This window comes from Syngnathus typhle, linkage group LG18 (assembly GCF_033458585.1).
Source record: "Syngnathus typhle isolate RoL2023-S1 ecotype Sweden linkage group LG18, RoL_Styp_1.0, whole genome shotgun sequence".
Classification (NCBI taxonomy): Eukaryota; Metazoa; Chordata; class Actinopteri; order Syngnathiformes; family Syngnathidae; genus Syngnathus; species Syngnathus typhle.
The window spans coordinates 4,039,597-4,064,286 of record NC_083755.1 but is presented as its reverse complement, the minus strand read 5'-3'; the positions used below and the strand labels follow the sequence as shown (position 1 = coordinate 4,064,286).

Genomic DNA, 24,690 nt, shown 5'->3' with positions numbered 1-24,690 from the left:
CTCTGCCTACTTTCCAGTGCTTTTAATGTATTAGGTTTTCTTTTACAAATTCTAATTTCTTTTCACAAAATAGGATTGATGTTAGAAGTTGCTAAGACACCAGTTAACGTTTTGCTGTTTTTTATTTATTTATTTATTTTAGTTTTGTTTCCCATACGGTCAATGGCCTCGCAGCACCTCCCATACTGTCCACACGGTGGTGCTGTTTTACCTTTTGTATTAACTTGTGACGTTCTCCTTCACAACCTCCGAGAACAAACAAAAATGATAAAACACATTCGTAGTTGATAGTTCACTACATCTTCAAAGTGCATTAAGAGCGAAATAAAACATATTTGACGTGCACTCGCTCCTTTCATACTCGAACGGATGACGTCATAGGCTGTTGGCGTAAAGTGGGGAGGGTGTGTGTATGAGGAAGACTAGTCGGAGGAAGAGGAAAGTAAGAGGGTTACTCGTGGCTTCTCCGTTCTCTTCCTCCCCACACGTCAAGATCGTGACAGCGGGTGGAATCTTGCAATCTTGCGTGGAGGATGAGCCGTGAGTGTATGTCGCTACCCAGGGCCCCCGAGTGAGACCGGAGTATCGGCCCAGACGACCGGTGAGCTCATCGACGTGCTACTCTGTATGTCAAGGTGTCATGTCCTAAATAAGCCTTTATGGACTAGTTCCAAGTTTTGCAGGAATTGCATGTCTTGCTGATGTTGCGGCGTTTTTACTGCAACACCTTGTTAAGGGGAGGCTGAGCCAATGTGCAGCAGCAGTGTGTGTGTGTGTGTGTGTGTGTGTGTTTATAGCGGATTAAGATCCAATGCAACGATTATCTAAACCTCACCTTAAAAAAATAGATTTACATTGCTTCAATGTTGGGTCATGTGATATTGCATCCATGCATGCATCAATTCATGCATCTAGCATCCATCCATCCATTTTGAATATCATATAGGTCCCCCACACCAGGCCATGGACTAGTACCGGGTCATTCGGTACTGGTCTGAACAAAAAAAATGTGTTATTGATTATCAGAGTGTAATATAACCTAATATAAAAGATTTTGAAATGCACTGGTGATGTTTGAGCTTTGAACCTCAGGGTTGGACTTTTAAGGTCTAATCACTCGTGATGAATCACAGCGACTGTGTGTTCCAGTCAGTTGGAGCAGTTAAGAAGCCATGGAGTTGCGAGTGGGAAACAAGTACCGCCTCGGGAGGAAGATAGGGAGCGGTTCCTTTGGAGACATTTACCTTGGTGAGTTTCCCTGTTCTTCTCATCCTCCTAATAAACATGCAATATTAGAATTTCAGTTTGATCATGTTGCTCCTCTTTAGGTTCCAACCTCACCACGGGAGAGGAAGTGGCCATCAAGCTGGAATGCGTAAAGACCAAACATCCGCAGCTTCACATTGAGAGTAAATTCTACAAGATGATGCAGGGAGGAGGTGAGGCTCACAGAGGCCAGTCAAGCTTGTAATATGTATGTAATATTGAAATTATAATCCTTAAATATTCCATCCCCACAGTGGGTATCCCGTCCATTAAGTGGTGTGGAGCTGAGGGCGATTACAACGTGATGGTCATGGAGCTGCTGGGCCCCAGTTTGGAGGACCTGTTCAACTTCTGCTCCCGCAAGTTCAGCTTAAAAACCGTCCTGCTGCTGGCTGATCAAATGGTGAGCTTGAAAAATATTAATAATATTAATTCTGTATAAATACAAATATGAGAGAGTGCCAAAGAAATTATATATCATTTCCTATGTTTTACAATATTATTGTTTAAGCATGTGCTTTAATTTTATTTTATTTTATTTTATTTTATTTTATTTTATTTTATTTTATTTTATTTTATTTTATTTTATTTTATTTTATTTTATTTTATTTTATTTTATTTTATTTTATTTTATTTTATTTTATTTTATTTTATTTTATTTTATTTTATTTTATTTTATTTTATTTATTGGCCATGCTGCAGGGCAAAAATACACATCCACGTAACGCACTCCACTGGACTTTGGAACTATGTGAATTAACGATGAATTGACGTTTGCAATTGTACTGTCGCCCTCTCGCGGATTTGGTATGAAGTACATGCTTAAACCATTATAATAAATACACTTTGGAACTATGTGAATTAACGATGAATTGACGTTTGCAATTGTACTGTCGCCCTCTCGCGGATTTGGTATGAAGTACATGCTTAAACCATTATAATAAATACACTTTGGAGCCATGTGAATTAACGATGAATTGACATTTGCAATTGTACTGTCGTCCTTTCGCGGATTTGGTATGAAGTACATGCTAGACCATTATAATAAATACACAGACACGATATATTATATTATATTATATTTTATTATATTATATTATATTTTTAATTATATTATATTATATATTATATATTATTTTATAGCACATGCTTAAACAATAATATTATAAAACTGTCTAATGATACATAAATAAAATAAACTAGACTAAAATATGATAACACAACATTTAGTATAATTTACATTTTATTATAATAAAATATAATAAAATATCGTGTCTGTGTATTTTTTATAATGGTTTAAGCATGTACTTCATACCAAATCCGCGAGAGGGCGACAGTACAATTGCAAACGTCAATTCATCGTTAATTCACATGGTTCCAAAGTGTATTTATTATAATGGTTTAAGCATGTACTTCATACCAAATCCACGAGAGGGCGACAGTACAATTGCAAACGTCAATTCATCGTTAATTCACATGGTTCCAAAGTCCAGTGCAGTGCTTTACGTGGATGTGTATTTTTGCCCTGCAGCATGGCCAATATATTATATTATATTATATTATATTATATTATATTATATTATATTATATTATATTATATTATATTATATTATATTATATTATATTATATTATATTATATTATATTATATTATATTATATTATATTATTTTATATTTATATTTATATTTATATTATATTATATTTATATTATATTTATATTATATTATATTTATATTATATTATATTATTATTATATAGCACATGCTGAAACAATAACAATGATACATAAATTAAATAGACTAGACTAAAATATGATAACATAATATATTTAACATTATACTTTTATTTCAAATATATTTATCATCATATTTATTAGTATATAGTCATTATATATTATAGGATTTGGGGTGAAAAAACCTAACAGGCTCTAAATACTAATTACAACTAACTGAATTCAAAATACAAAACTAAATAAAAACAAAGTGGAAAAATCTTATGCCACATATGTCTCCACTAGATCAGCAGGATCGAATACATCCACTTGAAGAACTTCATCCACAGAGACGTGAAGCCCGACAACTTCCTGATGGGGCTCGGCAAGAAGGGCAACCTCGTCTACATCATCGACTTTGGCCTGGCCAAGAAATACCGTGACGCCCGAACGCACCAGCACATTCCCTACCGAGAGAACAAAAACCTCACCGGCACCGCCCGCTACGCCTCCATCAACACCCACCTGGGCATTGGTAAGACAACATGAACTTGTCGACTACGGCAATATACACACAAAGTTACACACTTTGTTTTTCCTACTTCCGCAGAGCAATCGAGGCGGGACGACCTGGAGTCGCTGGGCTATGTCCTCATGTACTTCAACCTGGGCTCGCTGCCTTGGCAGGGGCTTAAGGCCGCTACTAAGAGGCAGAAGTATGAACGTATCAGCGAGAAGAAAATGTCCACTCCTATCGAAGTGCTCTGCAAGGGCTACCCGTGTGAGTATAGCAGAAACCACTACTGTTACTAATAACACTGTACCAGGCTAAATACTATAAATGCATTGGAAAAATTGAAATTAAAATGCTTCGTTGTCTTCCAGCTGTGTTTTCTACCTACTTGAACCTTTGCCGCTCCCTGCGCTTCGACGACAAGCCGGACTATTCGTACCTGAGGCAGCTCTTCAGGAACCTTTTCCACAGACAGGGCTTCTCTTATGACTACGTCTTTGACTGGAGCATGCTCAAGTTTGTGAGTGGGACAGTGTGTTGATAAATATTAACGTTGAAAAGTAAGCTGGCAGATAATTTATTAAACGTTTTTTTTTTTTCAGGGGGCCAGCAGGACGGCGGAAGATGGAGACAAAGAACGTAAGGAGGAAAAAGATGAAGAGGGCCATGCAGGAGAAGGCCAAAAGGTCAGCGGAGTTCGAGCTTTGCCATCCGGACCCAAACCTACGGCGGCCAACCGAGCCAAAAACGAACAAGACGTCATCCAATCCAAAGCGGTCACACGCAGCGTCCAGCAGTCGGGTTAGGACGAGCGTCACTAAGTCGTCCTTTTTGGTTGTAATTAATTGTAGGTGTTTGGATACAGGTAACCGCTCTCCTCAGGTGGGCCGGGCGGAACGGGTGGAGCGAGAGCGCAAAGTGGCCATGAGGCTGCATCGCGGTGCACCTGCCAACGTGTCCGCTGGTGACCTCTCCACACGCCTCGACCAATCACGCATCACTGCGTCGCAGGTAGAACGAGTCATGGAAGTCAGATTCCCCCCAAAAATATTCTTTATCTTATTTGTTTTTTTCCCCCTTCCATGTACAGGTCAGTGTGCCATTTGAACATTTGGCAAAGTGAAAAATTCTTCCCTGCTGGTCAGAAGCAGGTAAGAAAACAAATCATAAAATCAAATGTACCGTATTTTCCGCACTATAAGGCGCACTGGATTATAAGGCGCACCTTCAATGAATGGCCCATTTTAAAACTTTGTCCGTATATAAGGCGTTACCGGATTATAAGGCGCACCTTCAATGAATGGCCCATTTTAAAACTGTCCATATATACAATTTTGGAACAGACTTTGGACACGCCTGCTCTAGTGGCTCAATATTGGTCCATATATAAGGCGCACCTGATTATAAGGCGCACTGTCGGCTTTTGAGAAAATTGGAGGGTTTTAGGTGCGCCTTATAGTGCGGAAAATACGGTACACTCATTTGACGTGTTTTTTCTATCATCATCCAGCAAGTGATGGGAATCAACTTCCCCTCGTTCTGAGTTGGAGGAGCAGGAAAGAGGATGCGTTACTGGCGTCCAAACGGGAAGGTCAGCCTGCCAACTCTGGTGACCAGAAGGAGCGGAAGTAACGCTTCAATGATGGAAACCAGTCGGCCAGGAGGAAAAAAAGAAAACTTCAGACTGGCTTTTTACTGTTTATAGGGTGCAGTCTGAAGTGGGAAGTGACATTAAAACCAATTATCACGTGTCAGACTCAGAGGCTCAACTCACACACGGTATATCCAGTTGCACAAACTTTCAGGTTTCTGTGGTTGAATAAACTACAAGTGAATGCTAATGTTAAATATGATGCATATTGATGTCTTTCATCTGAAAACAACCGGCGTGCCCGTCAAACATGTCATCGGTGTACTTTGGACTTTCTTCGAAATAGTCGAAAATGTTATCATTGTGTTTCATCACACGGCTTTGCCTCTGAGTCCAAAATATATAACAGGAGAATGTGTTTTCTCTCTTATGAGGTACTAAAAATACGAAGAGTTGGGGGGGTGAGGAGTGAGCCTCATTGAATGAATGTTATTCTGACTCCTTGTTCCAACGTGTAAGTAAAACAATCTTGCTGATGTACATGTCTTTTTTTAATGCAACTTGTACAATGTGTACAGTATGTTTTATTTGGGCAGAATGTAAATGATAATTGCCAAAATGTACAAGATGAAAATGGCTATCCCTATAATGTCAAAAATTAAATTAATTATCAAGGCTGATGTCTAGATCTGGTGATGTCATGTATGTTTCTTTATTGTGCTTCAAATTTGTTTCTCTGATAATTGTATATAATTGTAAAATCAATAAAAGAAATATATACAGGCTGACCTGTAGTCAATATTCCACGTTCTTCCCTCGCTGTCTCACAAATTTGAATATTGTTTGAGTATTTAGTTTATATTCGCATGACATTTACTCACTGCATTTTAAACATACAAATACAGTATATATGCACTTATTCGGTATTGTATTTTTTTTCTATTAGCAAATGCAGCGTTTTTGTCAGAATTTAGCTTTTTTTCCTCGAAACGTTTTATTGAAATTTTGGTGTAAATATACAAGAAAATAACTCACAAAGGTGTTGCACTGTAAAAAAAAAAACGTATTTATTAGTTCATGTTTTAGTTTATTAGTACGTACAAATTATGTATTCTGCAATATATAATGTATTGTTAAAAATAAATAAAAATATTAAAAACTTTTCCACGCCTAGCTCACCTACTTCCGTGTTATTAATATACCCGGGCCGTGATTGGCTACGTGCTTCGCTCCCACTAAATGGGCGGGGCCCGCCTGATTTCCACAGTCGATCCAAAGTCTTTCAGACAGGCAGGGCGACGGGGAACGACAAGTTTGCCGTCTCCCCTTACGGAGCAATCTACGGACTTTAACTGGTGCAAAAGTGGGGACGATCGCGTACGATATTGCTCAAGTTGTTAAACATGAAGAAGAAAGAATAGGTGAGGAAAAACGTGGAGGTTAACCGGTCGGTGTTGGCGCAACAACATGGATGTCCTCGGGGGCGACGGTGCAGCTCTGAGCTGGAATTAAGGCCGTTTACGTGCTATTTCTGGTCGGCACAAAGCATTGGATGATTTTGTTTTGGTAAGCGTAGCCTTTAAAAGCATGTGTGCACCCGGATTACGCATGTCACTAGTAATCAAACATTTGATTTGTTTTTGCATTGCAGGATTTAAAGCTCCACGTTGTCACGAGTAAATATTAGCAAAGGTGAGACTTTGTTTTATTGTTTGAAAGCATTCACATTTTAATAACCTGTTCGGGAATTAGCTGTCGTCCCACACATTTATTTGTAGATAAACACAACCCCCCTTTGTATCCCCCCCACACACCCCTGTGCCCCCATTCCATCTGTTGCAAACTCCTGACCTTATGACACACATAAATTATTATTCCAGCGTGATTTATTTGCCTTTTTTTTAATTGAAACACGCAGCTGTTCCTCGCCCCAATGTTGCTGATGCCTTCACTTCACCTCTTTTATGTGTACATCTGCTGATCCCTTGCGAACCATTACAAATGACCTCGCGGTGCACAAACAAGAAAAAAAAAAATCGCTCAACCCTCCATTGAGACGTTAGCGTAACATCTATTTGAATAAAATGCCGAATTCAATTTGTTAGGTCCACGTTGTGCGTTAATGATTTGCGATCGGTTGCCAGATTTCATCTGAATTTCATAATCTTGTTTATTTGACTATATTAGCAGCAAGCTCTTTGTATAAAAAGCCACAGGGCAAAAAGGATTACATAATCTATTTTTAGACTCATCATACAGAGTAGAAACCTATAAAAAAAAAAGCAACTTTGGATCATGCCAGTTAAAGAGGACAAGAAAATATGGCTTCCTTTTAAGACAATGATGTCATTATAACCAGTCAAATCATATCATGCTTTATGGTGTCATGAATGAAAGGCTTAACAGTTTTGGAGAGTGCATTGGGGTTGCTTGTTCTTCTGACCAATAGCTCAAGGAACCAAGAATTGAGGTATGTTGTTAGGTAAGGATTGAATGGGTCCTGAAAATGATTTCCGCTGAATATATTGAAACACGGGTTCCATTGTTTGTATGAGTCATACATTCTTGCCCACATGACACTCATTGATGCTTCTGTTTGAGTTCCTGTTTTTTTTTTTTTGTCCACGATAACTCATTACACAATGATAAATCAGTAATATTTAAACCAAGTTGAAGATTAAGTGTGGAAAAGGTGTGTCCCCTTTTATGTCCAAATTGAAAACCTCGCCAGATTTTCTTTTTTCAGATGCCAAGGCTGTGGAGGCGAGATGTGCCCTTATCAGAGAGGTTGGGGGTGGACTCTCTTTTGGCTGAAGCGGCAGGGACACCACCGCCGGGAGGGCCCAACATCTCCTGGCTCCCCGAAGCCCCCTTGCTAAGCCAGGACCAGCCCACATTCCTCATGACCCCTATGGCCCAGGCCGTGTCTGGCATCTTCGTCTGGACTTCCCTCATCCTTACCTGCCACCAGGTAAGTAAGCAGCCGTATGTCAATAAATAAATAATAATATAATTATTTAATATAATTACCGTATTTTCCGCCCTATAAGGCGCACCTAAAAACCTAAATTTTCTCAAAAACCAACAGTGCGCCTTATAGCCCAGTGCGCCTTATATATGGACCAAATTCCTAAATTTAAACTGGCCCAAAGCATTGTGTCATGAAATCAATCATAAGTGGCCCGCTGAAGACTATGAATCATGACTTAAAAAGACTGGATCATTATTTTATGATTATAAAGTAATTTGTTTCCGTCTGAAGTTGAAATAAAAAAGATAAAATGGAGAATGATTTGATTTGGATTAAAAATCTGACATGATGGTGCGCCTTAGAGTCCGGTGCGCCTTATATAAGGATAAAGTTTTAAAATGGGCCATTCATTGAAGGTGCGCCTTATAGTCCGGTGCGCCTTATAGGCCGGAAAATACGGTAATCTCGTTAAGGCCTACATGTTTTGCTGTATTATCTTTTTTTTTTCCCAGATCTACATGCACCTGCGTTTCTATAGCTCACCCCGGGAGCAGCGGCACATCGTACGGATCCTCTTCATCGTCCCCATCTACGGCATCGACTCTTGGCTCAGCCTCCTCTTCTTCACCAACGACCAGTACTACGTCTACTTTGACACCATCAGGGACTGCTACGAGGGTAAGAACAAACTTCATGCTCACTCATATTTTATCTCCTTGTCCAATATTTGTGTCATTCTATTCAAAATACCAAGCAAGTGAGCCCTGACCCAATGCTTTCCCCGAGTAAGGTCGACTGGCCTGTCGCATGGCAACAAGACTCCGAAACGGTTCTGCTCCTGGACAAGCTGCCACAAGATAATGAGTTACCCGCTCAACCCAACTTGCAAAGTTCTCATTGTATGCACGCCTACTGTATCACCGTGACAACCGGCCTCGGGCTGACGAGGGCATCCGCGGGGAGATGGGAACGCGTGGTAAATAAGCCAGAGCGACACAAAAGCAGATCAGGCGAGAGCTCATTCAAAGGCAAACCGATGGAGGGAGAAGCGGCTAACGTATGATGTAATACCAAATGCTGGCGGGGAGTGCAGCTCAGCCATAAAATGCCCCGCACACCGAGTGCACGTCACAGTTTCACACTTTTGCGTTGATTACACAAATCATCAGCCATGATTATACAGTGCACAAAGGAGGAAGATCCTAGGGGGAAGGGGGGCAAAACAGGATTAGCACGCTGGTGTTTATGAGCCGCTTTGCTTGTCGTCATCCACATGCTGAGAAAGCACACAGGAGATTTAATCCACTTCCCACAGGAGACATTTGGTGACCATCAAACAATGTTTTTTTCTTCTTCTTCTAGGAAATAGAAATAACAAATATCACTGTTTGTTTGCCCCCTCCCCACCTAAAGCGTTTGTGATATACAACTTCCTGAGTCTGTGTTACGAATACCTCGGAGGAGAGAGCGCCATCATGGCCGAGATCCGAGGGAAACTCATCGAGTAGGTCTCGCCCTTTTTTATTTGCAAGCGTTGATGTATCATTGTGATAATCGATTTACAATGTGTTCCGGCGCCACCAAGGTCCAGCTGCATGTTCGGCACGTGCTGCCTGAAGGGAAGGGCCTACTCCATCGGGTTCCTGCGCTTCTGCAAGCAGGCCACGCTGCAGTTCTGCGTCGTCAAGCCGCTCATGGCCACCATTACCGTCATCCTGCAGGCGTACGGAAAATACAAAGATGGAGACTTCAAGTAAGTCAACAAAAACTGTGTCAATTCAAAATGGCCGTGACGTTTGTGTGTTTTGTGGCTCCACAGCGCCGCCAGCGGGTACCTCTACGTCACCATCATCTGCAACGTCTCGGTCAGCTTGTCTCTGTACGCCCTCTTCCTCTTTTACTTCGCCACCCGCAACCTGCTCAGCCCATACGGGCCCGTGCTCAAGTTCGTCATCGTCAAGTCGGTCATCTTCCTCTCCTTCTGGCAAGGTGTGCCACCTCCAACCAAATTCATGGAACATTTGATAGAAGGTTGCTTTGATTTCTACTCAGGTGTGTTTCTGGCCATTATGGAGAGGTGCGGCGCCATCCCCCAGATTGACTCCGTGGAGGTGTCCGTCGGCAAAGGGACCGTCGCCGCCGGTTACCAGAACTTCATCATTTGCATCGAGATGTTTTTTGCCGCGCTGATCCTCCGTTTCGCTTTCACCTACAAAGTCTACAAGGACAAAAGTATCAGCGCGCAAGGTGAGAAGATCACGTCGATGGCGAGCATTCATTTTAAAATCCACTTTTATTTTATTTGACACTATTATGACTTTCTGGCTTTTTCCTACTTTGTGCCCACGTATTTGTAAGACAAGAGTCTTGCTATTCTGTCCTGTGCTTACACAAACCTTCATTTTCCCTTTTCTTTGCTGCCTTTTGAAGGACCCCTCCCTACATACGGAGAGTTTGGTAGGTTCCACGCTGACCGTTTCGACTCTTCTTGCATTGTCCATTGATGTCTGTTGCTCACCACAGTCACTTATCAAATCCTCCATGAGTCATTTTTTCACATTGTAGTATAGCGTCCTTCCTTGATTGTAGCTAACCGATTGCTAGCTAAACCGTTTTTTGCAACTCACTGCCATCTAGGCAGCTGCGCCCCGATGAAGAGCATCTCCAGCAGCCTGAAGGAGACGATGAACCCGGGCGACATGGTCCAGGACGCTATTCATAACTTCTCGCCGGCTTACCAGCATTACACCCAGCAGTCCACGCTGGAGCAGGGCGTGCCGCCGCCGCCTGTGTCGCGCACGCTCAGCGCCGTTAGCAACCACGGGGACACGGAGAAAACCTTCCTGCTGAGCTCGGACGATGAATTCTAGACGCGCGGAAATGTGATTCATCCTCCCGGCAGCAGTCGGCCGCCTCTCATATGTGAGAATGTTTGTTTGCCATTTCATGAGAGCATGAATGCAAGTATAAACACGGCACGTTTGTGTTGGACGCTATAAGCTAGTCTGGTGTAAAACACCTGCTTGATTAGTAAGTCGTTTTCAAGTTTTACTCAAAAGATTTGCTGACTTTGATAGACTGTTCCTTTTTTTTATAGCACAACTTCAATTTTATTCTGATAATGTTGTGATTTTTTGTGAAATTTGATATGTTTCATGACAACCTGAGAAGGACTTCAAAAAATGTTTTATTCGGTTTGCAATAAATTGACAAGGTACTATACAAATTTGTGGACTAACAGTTAGTGATGTTTTGTGGAAATTCATCTCTGGAAATTTTAGGTGTGTGTAAAAATGAAACTGCCAAGTGTCTAAATGACTCATTAACTTTCCCCTGCCAGCTCCAATACCGCATGTGTACACTAGAGGGAGCCATATGACATAGCTCGAATTCGCATTCTTAAGTATCGATTCATCGAAGCACCTGTCGAGACATTCCTCAAACGTTATATCATCAGGAAATGCAAACCAGCACACGCATGAATCACGTGATATTTTTTCTTCTCTGCTTACCTGTCGTTATGAGAAGTCATGCTGACCTATTTTTAAATGCTGACTGGGTAAATAAGTTTGAGCACTTTTGACATGGATACCGAAGAAGATACAAGAAGCAAGATACCAAGATTTAATCTATTGGTTTTCTTTCACTTTTTTAAGGTCAAGTTTCAGAAGCAGCAATCCAAACGTAATGGTTCCTGAAATAACCAAAATTTAAAAATAGAAAAAACATTTTGTCCAAATGGCCTATTTCCCATTCACGCCTTGAGATAAATATATTTTTATTGAAGAACAATCCAGAATATATTTTCATATTTAGCTGCCTTTAACTAACCTCGATCTAACCCAGTGCTTCTCAAATAGTGGGGCGCGCCCCCCTTGGGGGGCGCGGTGCTATTCCTGGGGGGCGCGTGTGACCCTGGGGAACAGGCTTTTTTTTTGGCAGTACTAGAATAAAGTGTAATTGCGCGTTTACTACAGCAGGGGGCAGTGGCGCTCTCATTGTTACTTCTGTCACGTTTGCAACAGTGCAACATTTTACGACTTACAAGACAAGTTAGGCTAGTCACGGTGGGGAGGGGGGGCGCGAATAGTTTTCTTCTTGCTAGGGGGGGGCGTAACAGAAAATAATTGAGAAGCACTGGGTTAAATAAAGGTTAACCTAAAAAAAAAAAAAAAAAAAAAAAAAGTGAACCCTGAACTTTGAACCCGCGGTGACCCCGTGGTGACCCCGTGGCCCCGCGGTGACCCCGTGGTGACCCCGTGGTGACCCCTGGGTGACCTTTGAACCCTGAACTTTCAACTCTAGTTAAAAATCGAAAATGTGCACATGACCCCGTGAACTTTGAACCGACCTTTGACCCCTGGGTGAACTTTGAACCGTAAACTTTGACCTTTGACCCCTAGCTAATTACGTTTTTTTTTTTTTTTTTAAACCGGCATAGCAGAACGATCCATGGTCTTCAGATGCCGCGCTGTCGCCATCTCCTGGTCAGTTAGTGAAATGCTTTTGCTGATGTTTTTTTTCCTCTCAATTAAAACAAATCAATTAGCCAGTTGGTTTTCTTTATTTAATATCTATTATCAGACAAAACCAAATTGTGAATCAGTCACCTAGGCTATAGCAGAACAAACAATCCATGGTCTTCAGATGCCACGCTGTCGCCATCTCCTGGTCAGCTAGTGAAATGCTTTTGCTGTTTTTTTTTCCTCTCAATTAAAACAAATCAATCAGCCAGTTGGTTTTCTTTATTTAATCTCTGATATCAGACAAAACCAAATTGTGAATCAGTCACCTAGGCCAGTGCTTCTCAAATAGTGGGGCGCACCCCCCTTGGGGGGCGCGGTGCTATTCCTGGGGGGGCGCGTGTGACCCTGGGGAACAGGCTTTTTTTTTGGCAGTACTAGAATAAAGTGTAATTGCGCGTTTACTACAGCAGGGGGCAGTGGCGCTCTCATTGTTACTTCTGTCACGTTTGCGACAGTGCAACATTTTACGACTTACAAGACAAGTTAGGATAGTCACGGTGGGGAGGGGGGGCGCGAATAGTTTTCTTCTTGCTAGGGGGGGGCGTAACAGAAAATAATTGAGAAGCACTTATCTAACCCAAAGCTTATCTGATACGTTCAACACATCCTGCACGTAAAACCTCTTCCTTTCCTACTGACTCAGCAACCACAGAAGCACGCCATTTTATGTACAATATGTACAACATTTATTATAATATATATAAAATAGATGATGTACTTGAATTTTCACAATAGAAAAAGTACAATAAATACAAAGACCATTTTTGTTTTGCAAGTATCACAAAACATCCAGCACAATTTGACAAGAGGTGAGACATTGGAAATATAGATAAATGCTTTTTTTCTTTAAACCACACATATTCATATAGCTAAATAGAAGCTTTGTATATCTGAATTATTTTTCCAACACAAGTGTAATTGTGTCACGACGTTTTCAACTAACATTATGGTTTTTCAAGTGAATACGCTTCACACCTTCGTTTCCTTGTCTTTTCTTTACCACTTGCTTTTTCCGTCATTCATCCATCTCTCGACCTCTTCCCTCATCTTCTCTTCCTCTATCTTTCTTCTTAGCCTTTCTCCACACGAATAACATAAAAGAAAAAAAAAAATCCCTCCAAGAATCCACTATGGCAAGCCAGTACAAATATGGCAAAAAAAACAACACACGTGCACGAATCATCATCACACAGCAATATGGCCGTCGGCTTTCTACGTAGCTAATTTAACATTTTTGTGAAGTAGGAATCGTTGTCACACAATACAATTAGACATGAAAATACGCCCGACCTCCCCCCCCCCTCCCTCAACTATGGAAGTACTGAACCCATACATAACATCACAGCACTCAGTTAGCTTGTCTTGTCAAAATATCTACTTTTAAATACAAATAAAATATAGAATATATCTCTGATAAATGTCACTCAACATTTGCGTCTTGACGGCACGTACAAACATTACAAATAAGAAACACGTAAAGAGGAATGTGCGCGTTTTTCAGCTAAATGTCCAACGCGTGACGTTGGGGAGTCGAGCGGACTTGTCCCGGAATCGTTACTGCACAGTAGGAACTGTAGGACAGGTAAGCTGTGTGCTATTTGAGCCGAGACAAAAAAAAAAAAAAGTGTGATGGACGGTCAGCAGGTTTGGTTTGATACCTCCCACAAGTACTGAAGGCACTGTGTTGGTGTACAAACCCTGAACATCAGTCATCCTCTAGCTCCCAGGAGTTCCGAATATCACCCCTGCAATAATTCGAATCTGCTTTGAATACAGATCACGGCCTTCCACGACCCTGTTGTGCCATTAAAGGGTAGTGATAACCAAAAAAAAAAAAATACGGTAACAGAACCTGGAATGCAGAAGTTTGTAGAACCTGCGCGGGAAGCTCAACGGTAAAGTTTTCTTTTTTTTTGCTTGCGTTTCCAAAAAGCAGAAGCAGAGGAAGCTTCGCTTTTTCGCCCGCATCAAACAAAACAGTAAGCAAGGCTGGATTGCCAATGTACAGTATGGTGGAAAAGTCTTGTTTCAACAGCTACATTCTGAGGATTTTCAAAGTTGCAATTTGGGGATTTTTTTTTCTTAAAAGAACTTAAATTCAATGACATTATATTTTAGCTGCTGATTGACTTGAAGACATGCAGACCTTACAGTGCTAAAAGGGCAAAAATCCACAAGTAATCGACACTACCTGTGTTTTACTGTAATTGCCTATATATGCTTCAAAATAGCAGCAAAGGACTAGTTTTGTCTAAATTAAGATCCTCAATTCACTTCAGCAGCAAAATGGCAACAAAGACAGCAAATCGGTGCTAAGAGTTTTCCACAGTACTGTACAATCCAACCACGCAAATATAAATGAACATTGGCCATTATTAAATAGCGAGCACTTCGACGGAGAAGTGGCTCGTCTGGTCCTGGATGACGTCATACGTGAATGACTCGTGTGTGGGCGTAGCACTGATGTTTAGTATTATCCTACCGATATAGTTCTCGTGTTCCAATATGTGTATACGTGTGTGCCACACCCCCTCAGTCAGTTTACAGAGCCTAGGAAGACTCGTGGCCCCTCTGAGGCGGAGCTTGCGCTGGACTCTTGACGATGGTGATGACGGAGGCAGTGTTAAGGCGCGGCGCAGTGGCCAGCAGGTTGCCCCCTCCGGCCTCGAGGCCTCTAGCGAACCTCTGCAGCGCGGCCAGGCGAGCGCCCAGGCCTTCCAGCTCTTTCCTCATGCCGGCGTTCTCGGCCCCCAGTCGGTCCACCTCCCTCTGGAGCTCCATTTTCTGCTGTTCAAGGGCTTCGCGCTGGGACACTCGCTTGACCCGGCAGCTGGCGGCGTAGCCCCGGTTCTTCAAGGTGCGTCGGCGCTGCTTCAGTTTCTGGATCTCCTCGCGGGACATCCCGCGCAGGTGCAGGTTGAGCTCCCGCACCGACAGAGACATGAGCTCGCTGTCGGACAAGAAGGGAACGTTCTCGCCGCATTCCTGCTTCACCTGAATGAATAACGGAAGAGGATTAGATGATCAATAACTTGTCTGATAGAAAACAAGTGCTCTGGCGCCCTCATGTGGCACCTATAAGCAATTACAAGTAAAAACATTTTTGTATATATTGCAAATTTTCAGAACATTACGAAATATTTTACGAGTCAAATGTTTTTTTCCCTTTCATTCATATCTATGCTTGTGCATGTTACCTTCAGGGCTTTGCTGTTTCTCTCCGTCGTCATGATGCCACCACTCTCCTCAGTTTCCCCCCCGCCCCGTGAACCAGTCAGCACAGATTCAGACACTCTAAGAAGAGACAAAGAGGATTGCAATTTTATTTTTTTTAAAGGTAAGTGGTCACATGCGAGTCAGGACATCACGCCATTTTAGTTCATTTATAGCCTGACATTTGCGTCCGCTCACAAGACCGCCTGTCATGCAAGGCGGAGAAAAGGAGAAGCCGCACATCTCTCCCGCTCTACACACGCGCTCTCGTCTAATCCCGCGGTTTAATATCAGAGGAAGTTTTTTTTCTGTGTGTGAAAGTGACAGACGTCTTTGTTTGTTGGCTGCTGTGCTAAGGGGAAGTTACCAAGACTTTTTGGCCTTGCTCTTGCTCAAAGCAGGTGTCCTAAGCAACACTTCCTCCTGTCAACCGCCCACAGTTTTTGTTTGGTGCTTACTACAGCAGAAAACGGCGATTTAACTTTAACTTAAATAAAATAAGCCGAACTAAGTACGGACATTTACGTAACATGACTCTCATGCTTACATTAGCAGAAGTGTTTGTTTAACCGTGCGGTGTCTTTGAGCAGCTCTATTTAGAAACGTTATCGTCATATCTAACATTAAGTCTATGGAGGCAGTGTGTGTGTGTGACTTCCTACATTCCTCTTAAGGTTACTTGTTAGCATGAGTTGGGGTGGGTGGCATGCTGTGTATGTCAGGTCACTGTCACGATGACTTTAACGAGAGGTTTTATGCTAGGCTAGAAAAAGCCTGCAAGCTCATCGTGGCGGCATGGCAACAATACTTTCTTTCATCGTGTGAAAAAGTTGATTTTTTTGGGGGGCTCTCGTGTTTAGCTGAGAAGGAAGTGTGCTGCGTGTGAAAGAACTGTCAGCGCACACTTCCTGGTTGATATTGACCTTCTGTTTTTTAGCGTAAGATTTGATCCCCTTGATAGCGCTAAGTGAAGATTTGGATCAGATGTTGTTGAATTGTTATATAAGGACACACTTTCTGCTGACATACTTTGTTTACAACGCGGCAGAAAAACATAACATTTGACGAGGTACGTCAACCACATTTGTTCTCCAAGGTGCGTCAGAAAAGTCCTGGGACTGCTCAAAATGCTTCTGAAATTTAGAAGACAGTCATAATTCACGAAACAATTGTTTAAGGGTTATTCCACTTTCACTTTCTTTTTCCGATAAATACCTCTGAGCTCATCGGGTGTTTAACTGAAGTACATGTTAGGTGTTCTGTGCCATTTAAAACCACATTCCAGGAAGCAAAATCTAATTAGGGATAGAAATAAATCAATTACGATCAAGTCCATTTTCTTCCTTAGTGAACTAACTCAAAAGCACGTGTTGATTTACAACATGAGGAACAACTACTGTTTATAATATGAAAATTACAACACTCTGTAATTTTGACTACAGTTAGTGGAATTTCCCGAAAAGCGTGGGGCGTGAAGTGCCCGCAACCGCACTGGCGTCCCAATAGCCGGTGGAGGCTGTAAACCGTCGTTCGTAAAGTCATGATGATTCAGCAATACACCAATCGCACCGCTAAAAGCTAAACCGGCTACCGCCAGTCAAAAATCCAGGCAAAACTAGCCCGTTGCTATATTTGTCACAAGACTCCAGGATATCCGCGTAAATGCTCGGCTAAAAATACCTAAGGTCTGCTGGATTTTGCGTGGAAGCTTACCGAACCCGAGAGCAACAAGTGAACGCAACGTCGCCACGCAACAGCAACAATCTTGTAAAAAAGCCAAAAATGTCTATTACGGATCATGGCAAACGACTAAATAATAGTTTTGATTGTCACAAAATGGCAGATAAAACGGACAGATTAGGGTAAAATAAACGCTGTAGTAAACAGCCGTAGCGGCTGCATTCGACATCCATTTTAGCATGACTGTAAAAATGTGCTGCTGTTATATATGTTTAAACGAGTAGTTACACCCAAGACAAAAATGTGTTATTCAAACAGCGCGACGTATTAACAATATTACGATGGTTATTAACGTGGAATATACATCAGCCACACCGTTTTGAAAATGCTAGTAATTCGAGCTGTTAGCATCTTTAGCATCAACGTTGTCGGCTACGAGAGATTAAAGTAAACAGCTGCCCACTCACTTGTCCTTGGCTTATTGGGCAAATTCCAAATGGTTACGGTTCTTCCGATGTCGCGTCGTTGTTCCTATCGATTCGCAAATACCTCTTCGGTAGCTTGGTAGCTTCCGATCTGTGACAATTTTACCGCTGGCTCGAAGCGACAAAATGTCAGTCCGCCTTTTCCCGGAATGACTTCGCTGCTCTCTGAGGTGGGATTCTTTCATTCATAAAAAAAAAAAAAAAAAAAAACAAGCGACAATGACGTCAGGGGCAAAGAATGAAGGCGGAGTTACACCCGCCCCCGCCGCGTACTCCGAGAGGATGTAAACAAGGAATCCCTGAGTCCCTCAAAAACAACAGGCATAAAATACTGGCGATTTATGTAAAAAGTCAAACATGCTTTCAACATTGTATACGTTTGTGAGGCTAAGTAAATGTTGAGTAACTTTGAAAGGTTAATATATTACAGCTTATCATTTTAGTCAGGTCACGTGTTGGTTGTGCTGCTTTAAAGCAGGCTTGTGCAAACGTTTGTGATTTTTCAAACAGACAGATAGGCTAAGAGGTCATTCGTAAATATGGTTATAAAAGAAAAACAAGTTCAAAGGTAATTAAATTGTATTATTTGTTAATATTTCTAACCAACCAATTTAAATAAAAATTCCACAACTGCTAACTACACACGTGGAGAAAACCGTCGGTATCCCTGCTTATGAAATAATAAAATAACAAAATAAATGTTTATGAAAATAATTTCTCGGTGTATGTGTGTTACAGGTTCATCAGCACGGACCTGTTGGACAATGGAGCGACAACCCCCCCTGCTGGTCAAAAAGCATCTTTAGTCATAGCAATAACGATATTGTGCAATTATTTCAAGCGTTTTGAAATAATTGAACTCGACATTTATGGTTTGGTGTGTGGATGTTTTGTTCCTGACTGAAGGAAACAAAAGAGACGTGTGTATTTTATTCAAGAGGTCAGTGTTTGCGGTAAGACACCAGACGCTAGACGGCGCTGTGTAATTTATGCGAAGTATCAAATGACCTTTGTCACCTGACGTCACCCGACACGGAAGTGCACACGCGCATGCGTTCCGCCGGTGACCTCAGACTTGCATAGATGCACGCTTCTTAGCATTAGCAGGTTTTCTTTTGAGCAACTTGGCAGTTAAAACTACGGCAATTTAGCAATCGACATTGTTATATCGTCTGGCGAGCTGAGTTGTCCTGCCCGCTGCTTGACTGACGAGACATTCTCCGAGCGGGACTGAAGAGGAGCCATGCCCGGAATCGAAGAGCTTTCCCCGGCTGCGGGCCCGGTGGCTACCCGGCCCCCCGAGGACGAAATTGACGACGACGACGATGATGATGTTAGTTTTCAATTTAAATCGATTTAATTTATCTACTAAACATAAAGTTTCATTCATTTGCTTAATTGTTCTTGCTAGAACTGTTGTAAAGATGATCAGATCCCTGCTTGAGGAATATCAGATTAAGTTACCATTTCCAACATGTATTCAGTCATTACATACTACATAATATTTATACGTTACAAAAATAGTACGTAGCACTACCGGGGAAAAACCCCCATAAAAGTGGATATCTAATATTTAATGGCACATTTATGTTCTTACCCATTACTGAAGTATTAGGAATTAACTACTAAGTGCATTATTTTTTATTAATATTATATTAGATACTTATTTACTGCTTGTAAATAAGATCTAGGTGAGCTAAAATGTACTTTTCTCTTCTGTTAGATTGACGAGACCTTGGTGGAGAGGTTGTGGGGCCTGACAGAGATGTTTCCAGACACAGTTCGTACAGCTGCTGAGTTCTCAGCACAGTGTTCGGTCTCACTGGCCAAAACGTTTTACAGGTACACTTGCTTCCATGTGTTTAGTTAAGCCAAGCAACAACTGACCCATTTTATGCATTGTTGTTCAATTTCCACCTTTCTGATGGTTGCCATTTTCTTATTCAAGTTTCTCCCGCTCGGCCCTCTGGGTGGGAACGACTTCCTTTATGATCCTGGTGTTGCCTGTTGTGTTTGAGACAGAGCGGCTACAGCTGGAACAGCAGCAGCTACAGCAGCAGAGACAGGTGATTGTTTTATAACAACATAACATCTAAACATGACAAGAAATGGGATTATTTTCATATTTCCTCTCAGATCCTATTGGGACCCAACACCGGTATGTCCGGTGGGATGCCAGGCATGATGCCATCAGCCCCGGGAAAGATTTGAGGGAGGTGTGGACCAATTATAACCTGGAGTCTTCTTCCACAAACACGGTGGAATCTGGTGGCCGCAAGGGGAGACAGAGAGACTGTGAAGAAATGCAAAGAACTGCTGTAACGACAAACAAAAGGAGGCCTAAGCTTCACACCAGTCATGCAACTTTTAGGTCACTCCACCACTCATGCCTTGTCTGATCCAGTAAGGTGATGTGTTTTAAGGCATCTGTCTCACTGTCTCCCCTTAATCACAGAGACTGATTTTCAGGATTACCGGTTTCCATCATTTTTTTTTTTTTTTATCTATATAGTTGTATGAATAAATATATCATCCTGGCCGTTTGAGGGAAAGCAGGAAAAGGAGGTTTCACTGAATGAAAAGAAAAAAATAACACAGGAAAAGGTTACAGGTAGTGAGTCAGCTGTTTGTGTTCTAAAATGTTGAACATTTTCTGAAACTTTTCTGCACCTGTAGGATATGTTTTAAGTTTTAACACTGGTGTGTGTGACATTATTGACGTTCACTTGTCACAAAAAAATGCCATAATTACATTCAATATTTGTTTGTAGGAAATAAACATGTCTGAAGCATCTGTGAGATAAATGAGGCTTTTCTGTGTGTTGCCTTTCTGTCCCAGTTCAACATTGCACTGTCCTTTAAAAATTATTATAAGGTCCTTGTATAGGAAAAAAATAATGTTTAGTCCTTTGAAACTACTAACGATTTACTTCAATGTGTTGTTAAAAAATTCAGCTTTAATGCTAAATAGCTTTACTAAGCAGAATTGTGTAGCTGAGAGCACGACAATGCAAAAAAAATGGCTACAGGTATTTATTTACAATTAGAAGCAACAAATTAAAAATGATTGGTCAAGAATGCAAGTGGTAGCTAAAATTTACTGAAAAAAGATACCAAACCAAAATTATAATCAAAATTGTGCTGTCCAAAATTGTATACAGTCGTGTATTTAACAATATGAAAAATTACTACCTATTCCCTAATTGAAACTACCAGTCGGCACCTGCACTTGAACTCACCATTTATTCTGTCTGGTGGCAAAACTAGTTATTAGAATGTGAAAATCCCATTTCACTTGAATATATCATCACTTCTCTCCGCGAGGTGTGCTTATTAAACTTTCGATATTTAGTAATTTCTAACAAATCCTTCAATAATAGGATGAAGAAAAGTCACTAATACTGCTTACATCAATAGTATTTTAGTATTTACTCATTAGACTTAGTTCGTTGTTAAACTTTGGAATACTGTGCAGAGTCTTTTGCTAATTTCGTAATATTATCTCGGCTAAAGCTAATTGTGCTACCGTGGCTAAATTCATTTCTGACAATTTCGATTTGGTTTTGACAACACACAATTCACAATGAAAGTCTCCGAGGACCAAAATGTCGAGGACGGTGTTTCATTTCAGGATGAGGAGGTAAAATGCAATTTTACTTTTCGAACCTTTACAAGCGGTTCTGAAAATGAATGGCTTTGTGAAGCTAAGCAGAACCGTTGTCCCCCTCTATATGACTTCAAATGTATAAATATGTATATATTAAAAAGTCATGTCATTAATTAATTTCTCATAACTAATGAAAACTTTGTCTTCCCTCAAGCAGGATCTAATTTTCCAAGACATTGACTTACTACAACAACATGGGATAGTAAGTAAATATAATAGTAACTACAATTCTAATTTCCTCACCAAACCAAAGTTTAGATATGAAACAATGCCCTTAAACCTGTTCCCATTTGTCACCACAGAATATGGCAGATATCCAAAAACTCAAAACCGTGGGCATCTGCACCGTCAAGGGAATTCAAATGATGACACGCAAGGCTTTGTGCAACATTAAGGGATTGTCTGAAGCTAAAGTGGAAAAAATTAAGGAAGCTGCTGGGAAAATGCTGGTAAAAATCACTAAGCTAGTTTTGTAAACTGGCCGTGATTTAGATTGAGCAGTAATCAATTTTGAGATCAATCCTGTCCTCGTAGAGTCATGGTTTCCAGACTGCCTTCGAGTACAGTGTCAAAAGGAAGATTGTTTTCCACATCACAACCGGGAGTCAGGAGTTTGAGTTTGTATTATATTCAGTTATCATTTTACTAAGAAAATATGTTTATAAATGGGTCACAATCTTGCTTTCTACTAGTAAATTGTTGGGTGGAGGAATGGAGAGTATGGCTATCACAGAAGCCTTTGGAGGTGAGGTATTCTTTTTTAGGCTCATGTTTATAATTTTGTCCATTTTTTTAATATCTACTTTTTTTAAATCTTGCAGAGTTTCGTACAGGAAAAACACAGCTTTCCCACACACTTTGCGGTGCGTAAAACAACAACAATAAAACGCAAATGCTATAACAATAAGTAATACTGTGTTGTTTTTATCCTAGTCACCGCTCAGCTGCCAGGAGAAAATGGCTACTCGGGTGGGAAAGTCATCTTTATTGACACAGAGCACACTTTGTATCCTCGCTGGAATGAACAAGAATTTTCTTCTTTCTTTTTTTGTTTCTATTGCCCTTAATGTCTTTTGCAGTCGCCCAGATCGACTGAGAGACATTGCCGATAGGTTTAATTTGGACCACAATGAAGTCCTTGACAATGTTCTATATGCTCGGGCTTATACCAGTAAGAATATGCATCAGAAATGCTTTACATGAGGCATAGGTGTTTCATCTCATCCCATTCACTTTCGGTTTTTCCTTCAGGTGAGCATCAGATGAAGCTATTGGACTTTGTGGCAGCTAAATTTCATGAGGAAGCGGGAATCTTCAAGCTTTTGGTAATGAAAACTTTGATCAATAGTTGATTGTTTTTATATTCTAATAACATGTGTCTTCATTAGATTATTGACTCCATCATGGCCCTGTTCAGAGTTGACTTCTCGGGTCGAGGTGAGTTGGCAGAGAGGCAGCAGAAACTGGCCCTGATGCTCTCCAGGCTGCAGAAAATCTCTGAAGGTCTGAACCAACACAGTGTAGCTTCCAGAAAACTACACAATATAAAATAATGCATATTACGAAGGTATTTTCTATTTTCCTCCTTAGAGTACAATGTTGCTGTGTTCGTGACCAACCAAATGACTGCTGATCCTGGCGCAGGGATGACGTAAGGAAAGACACATTCTCGTTTCGTGAAACTTTGACGAAGCAGATTTGCCTATATTCCCTCCATTTAGATTCCAAGCTGATCCGAAGAAGCCGATCGGCGGCCACATCCTGGCCCATGCTTCCACCACAAGGTTGAGCTTGAGGAAGGGACGTGCTGAGATGAGAATTGTCAAAATATTTGACAGGTATGGATTGTTTTATAATCAGTTCTTATTCCATATGAATCATTTTCAATTTTCTTGAATTTTTCTTTGCAGCCCAAATATGCCTGAGAAAGAGGCATCTTTCGCCATCACAGCTGGAGGTATCACTGATGCTAAAGAGTAAAAGAGACAAATAATACATTATTCGCACAGTTAGCTGTTTCCTTTTAGTCACATTATAGTTTTTTTACTACTCTATTTATTCCATTTTCATGAATTCCAACGAGTTTAATGTTTTTGCTTTGAAAAATGATATATTTATTAGCACACTTTGCTATTCAACGCTAGTGATATATCTATTAGCACAGGTAGCTGTTCAACTCTAGTCATTTAAATGTATTTTTTAGGAATATTTAAAAATTCTATGTCTTGTTCTAATGTATTTATTCCATTTGTACTGTTAGTAGTTTGGCACCTTGTTAATGGTTGGACAAAATAAATTAGAGATGATGTTCAACGTGATCTCATATGACTCGACCTATTGACTTCATTGACTTCATTGAGAGGTAGAAAGCAGAGGGAAGAATCCCTTGTCAGCTCCTTCACTTCCCGGACGTTGAAGGGATGCTACCAAGCATCACCTTTCAGACTTTAAACACTGCGTCAATACTTCTCTTGAAACTTTCCTCTGACTGGGCTGTGATACATGATTCGGGTAGGCGGTTCCAGCTATTAACTACACGGGTAGAGAGAGTGGCGTCACCATGGATGCGTAACCTCCTCGGTTTGTATAGCTTCAAACTGTGACCACGTGTCGATGTATCATTATTTAAGATGAAATACTCCCTCAGGTCTTCACCAAGTTCGCCTCGGAGAATGCGCCGGGTATATATCAGATCTCCTCGGTGACGACGGTAGGCCAGAGAGAAGAGATTCAGCTGTTCCAGTCGATCTTCGTAGGAAAGCTGGTGAAGTTTTGCAACTGTTTTCGTACCGCGACGTTGAACTCGCTCCAGCATATCGGATTCGTACTTGGTCAATGGGAATACTGCAGGCAGTCCGTACTCAAGAATGGGACGCACGTGAGAGATAAACAGGGGTCTGAAAATCGCAGGAGTCATACGGGCAAAAGACCGTCTGATGGATCCAAACATCCTGGTGGCAGCGGTGACCTTCTTCGTGGTGTCAAGACTAGTCTTTAGGTCTGACGACACTATGACACCAAGGTCCTTCTCACTTGTGGTGTTTTTAAGGAGATATCCTCCAATA

General features: G+C 41.2%; 5 protein-coding genes across 10 annotated transcripts; 4 read left to right on the top strand and 1 right to left on the bottom strand.

Moving 5' to 3' along the window:
- The first annotated feature begins 2 nt into the window (after positions 1 to 2).
- On the top strand, positions 3 to 5,847 carry csnk1e (casein kinase 1, epsilon). 3 transcript variants are annotated; one of them, XM_061264406.1, is made up of 11 exons: positions 3 to 601; positions 1,154 to 1,248; positions 1,329 to 1,439; positions 1,521 to 1,669; positions 3,285 to 3,513; positions 3,589 to 3,759; positions 3,864 to 4,012; positions 4,095 to 4,293; positions 4,358 to 4,503; positions 4,583 to 4,643; positions 5,003 to 5,847. In XM_061264406.1, the coding sequence occupies exons 2-10, from the start codon at positions 1,173 to 1,175 to the stop codon at positions 4,613 to 4,615; spliced, it is 1,263 nt and encodes a 420-aa protein (XP_061120390.1). In that variant the 5' UTR covers positions 3 to 601; positions 1,154 to 1,172; the 3' UTR covers positions 4,616 to 4,643; positions 5,003 to 5,847. The 3 variants fall into 3 exon arrangements, with proteins under 3 accessions (XP_061120390.1, XP_061120389.1, XP_061120388.1); XM_061264405.1 differs by having other exon boundaries at positions 1,134 to 1,248; XM_061264404.1 differs by having other exon boundaries at positions 367 to 601; positions 1,150 to 1,248.
- A 488-nt stretch (positions 5,848 to 6,335) lies between these two features.
- On the top strand, positions 6,336 to 11,280 carry tmem184ba (transmembrane protein 184ba). 3 transcript variants are annotated; one of them, XM_061264401.1, is made up of 10 exons: positions 6,336 to 6,649; positions 6,735 to 6,775; positions 7,830 to 8,054; positions 8,567 to 8,732; positions 9,468 to 9,558; positions 9,640 to 9,807; positions 9,874 to 10,043; positions 10,107 to 10,301; positions 10,485 to 10,511; positions 10,692 to 11,280. In XM_061264401.1, the coding sequence occupies exons 3-10, from the start codon at positions 7,830 to 7,832 to the stop codon at positions 10,922 to 10,924; spliced, it is 1,275 nt and encodes a 424-aa protein (XP_061120385.1). In that variant the 5' UTR covers positions 6,336 to 6,649; positions 6,735 to 6,775; the 3' UTR covers positions 10,925 to 11,280. The 3 variants fall into 3 exon arrangements, with proteins under 3 accessions (XP_061120385.1, XP_061120386.1, XP_061120387.1); XM_061264402.1 differs by having other exon boundaries at positions 7,815 to 8,054; XM_061264403.1 differs by lacking the exon at positions 10,485 to 10,511.
- Positions 11,281 to 13,239: 1,959 nt separating this feature from the next.
- maff (v-maf avian musculoaponeurotic fibrosarcoma oncogene homolog F) lies at positions 13,240 to 18,152 on the bottom strand. The gene is made up of 3 exons (XM_061264426.1): positions 17,941 to 18,152; positions 15,778 to 15,874; positions 13,240 to 15,574 (listed from the first exon to the last, which is right to left on the bottom strand). The coding sequence occupies exons 2-3, from the start codon at positions 15,808 to 15,810 to the stop codon at positions 15,131 to 15,133; spliced, it is 477 nt and encodes a 158-aa protein (XP_061120410.1). The 5' UTR covers positions 15,811 to 15,874; positions 17,941 to 18,152; the 3' UTR covers positions 13,240 to 15,130.
- Positions 18,153 to 18,727: 575 nt separating this feature from the next.
- tomm22 (translocase of outer mitochondrial membrane 22 homolog (yeast)) lies at positions 18,728 to 20,763 on the top strand. Its single transcript, XM_061264436.1, has 4 exons — positions 18,728 to 19,291; positions 19,682 to 19,800; positions 19,907 to 20,024; positions 20,095 to 20,763. Exons 1-4 carry the CDS (start codon positions 19,202 to 19,204, stop codon positions 20,167 to 20,169), a joined length of 402 nt encoding a protein of 133 aa, XP_061120420.1. The 5' UTR covers positions 18,728 to 19,201; the 3' UTR covers positions 20,170 to 20,763.
- A 486-nt stretch (positions 20,764 to 21,249) lies between these two features.
- Positions 21,250 to 23,958, top strand: dmc1 (DNA meiotic recombinase 1). 2 transcript variants are annotated; one of them, XM_061264409.1, is made up of 13 exons: positions 21,250 to 21,598; positions 21,783 to 21,827; positions 21,928 to 22,074; positions 22,160 to 22,242; positions 22,318 to 22,370; positions 22,447 to 22,488; positions 22,559 to 22,631; positions 22,705 to 22,796; positions 22,877 to 22,950; positions 23,014 to 23,128; positions 23,216 to 23,276; positions 23,347 to 23,463; positions 23,536 to 23,958. In XM_061264409.1, exons 1-13 carry the CDS (start codon positions 21,542 to 21,544, stop codon positions 23,603 to 23,605), a joined length of 1,029 nt encoding a protein of 342 aa, XP_061120393.1. In that variant the 5' UTR covers positions 21,250 to 21,541; the 3' UTR covers positions 23,606 to 23,958. The 2 variants fall into 2 exon arrangements, with proteins under 2 accessions (XP_061120393.1, XP_061120392.1); XM_061264408.1 differs by having other exon boundaries at positions 22,160 to 22,370.
- The last annotated feature ends 732 nt before the right edge of the window (positions 23,959 to 24,690 follow it).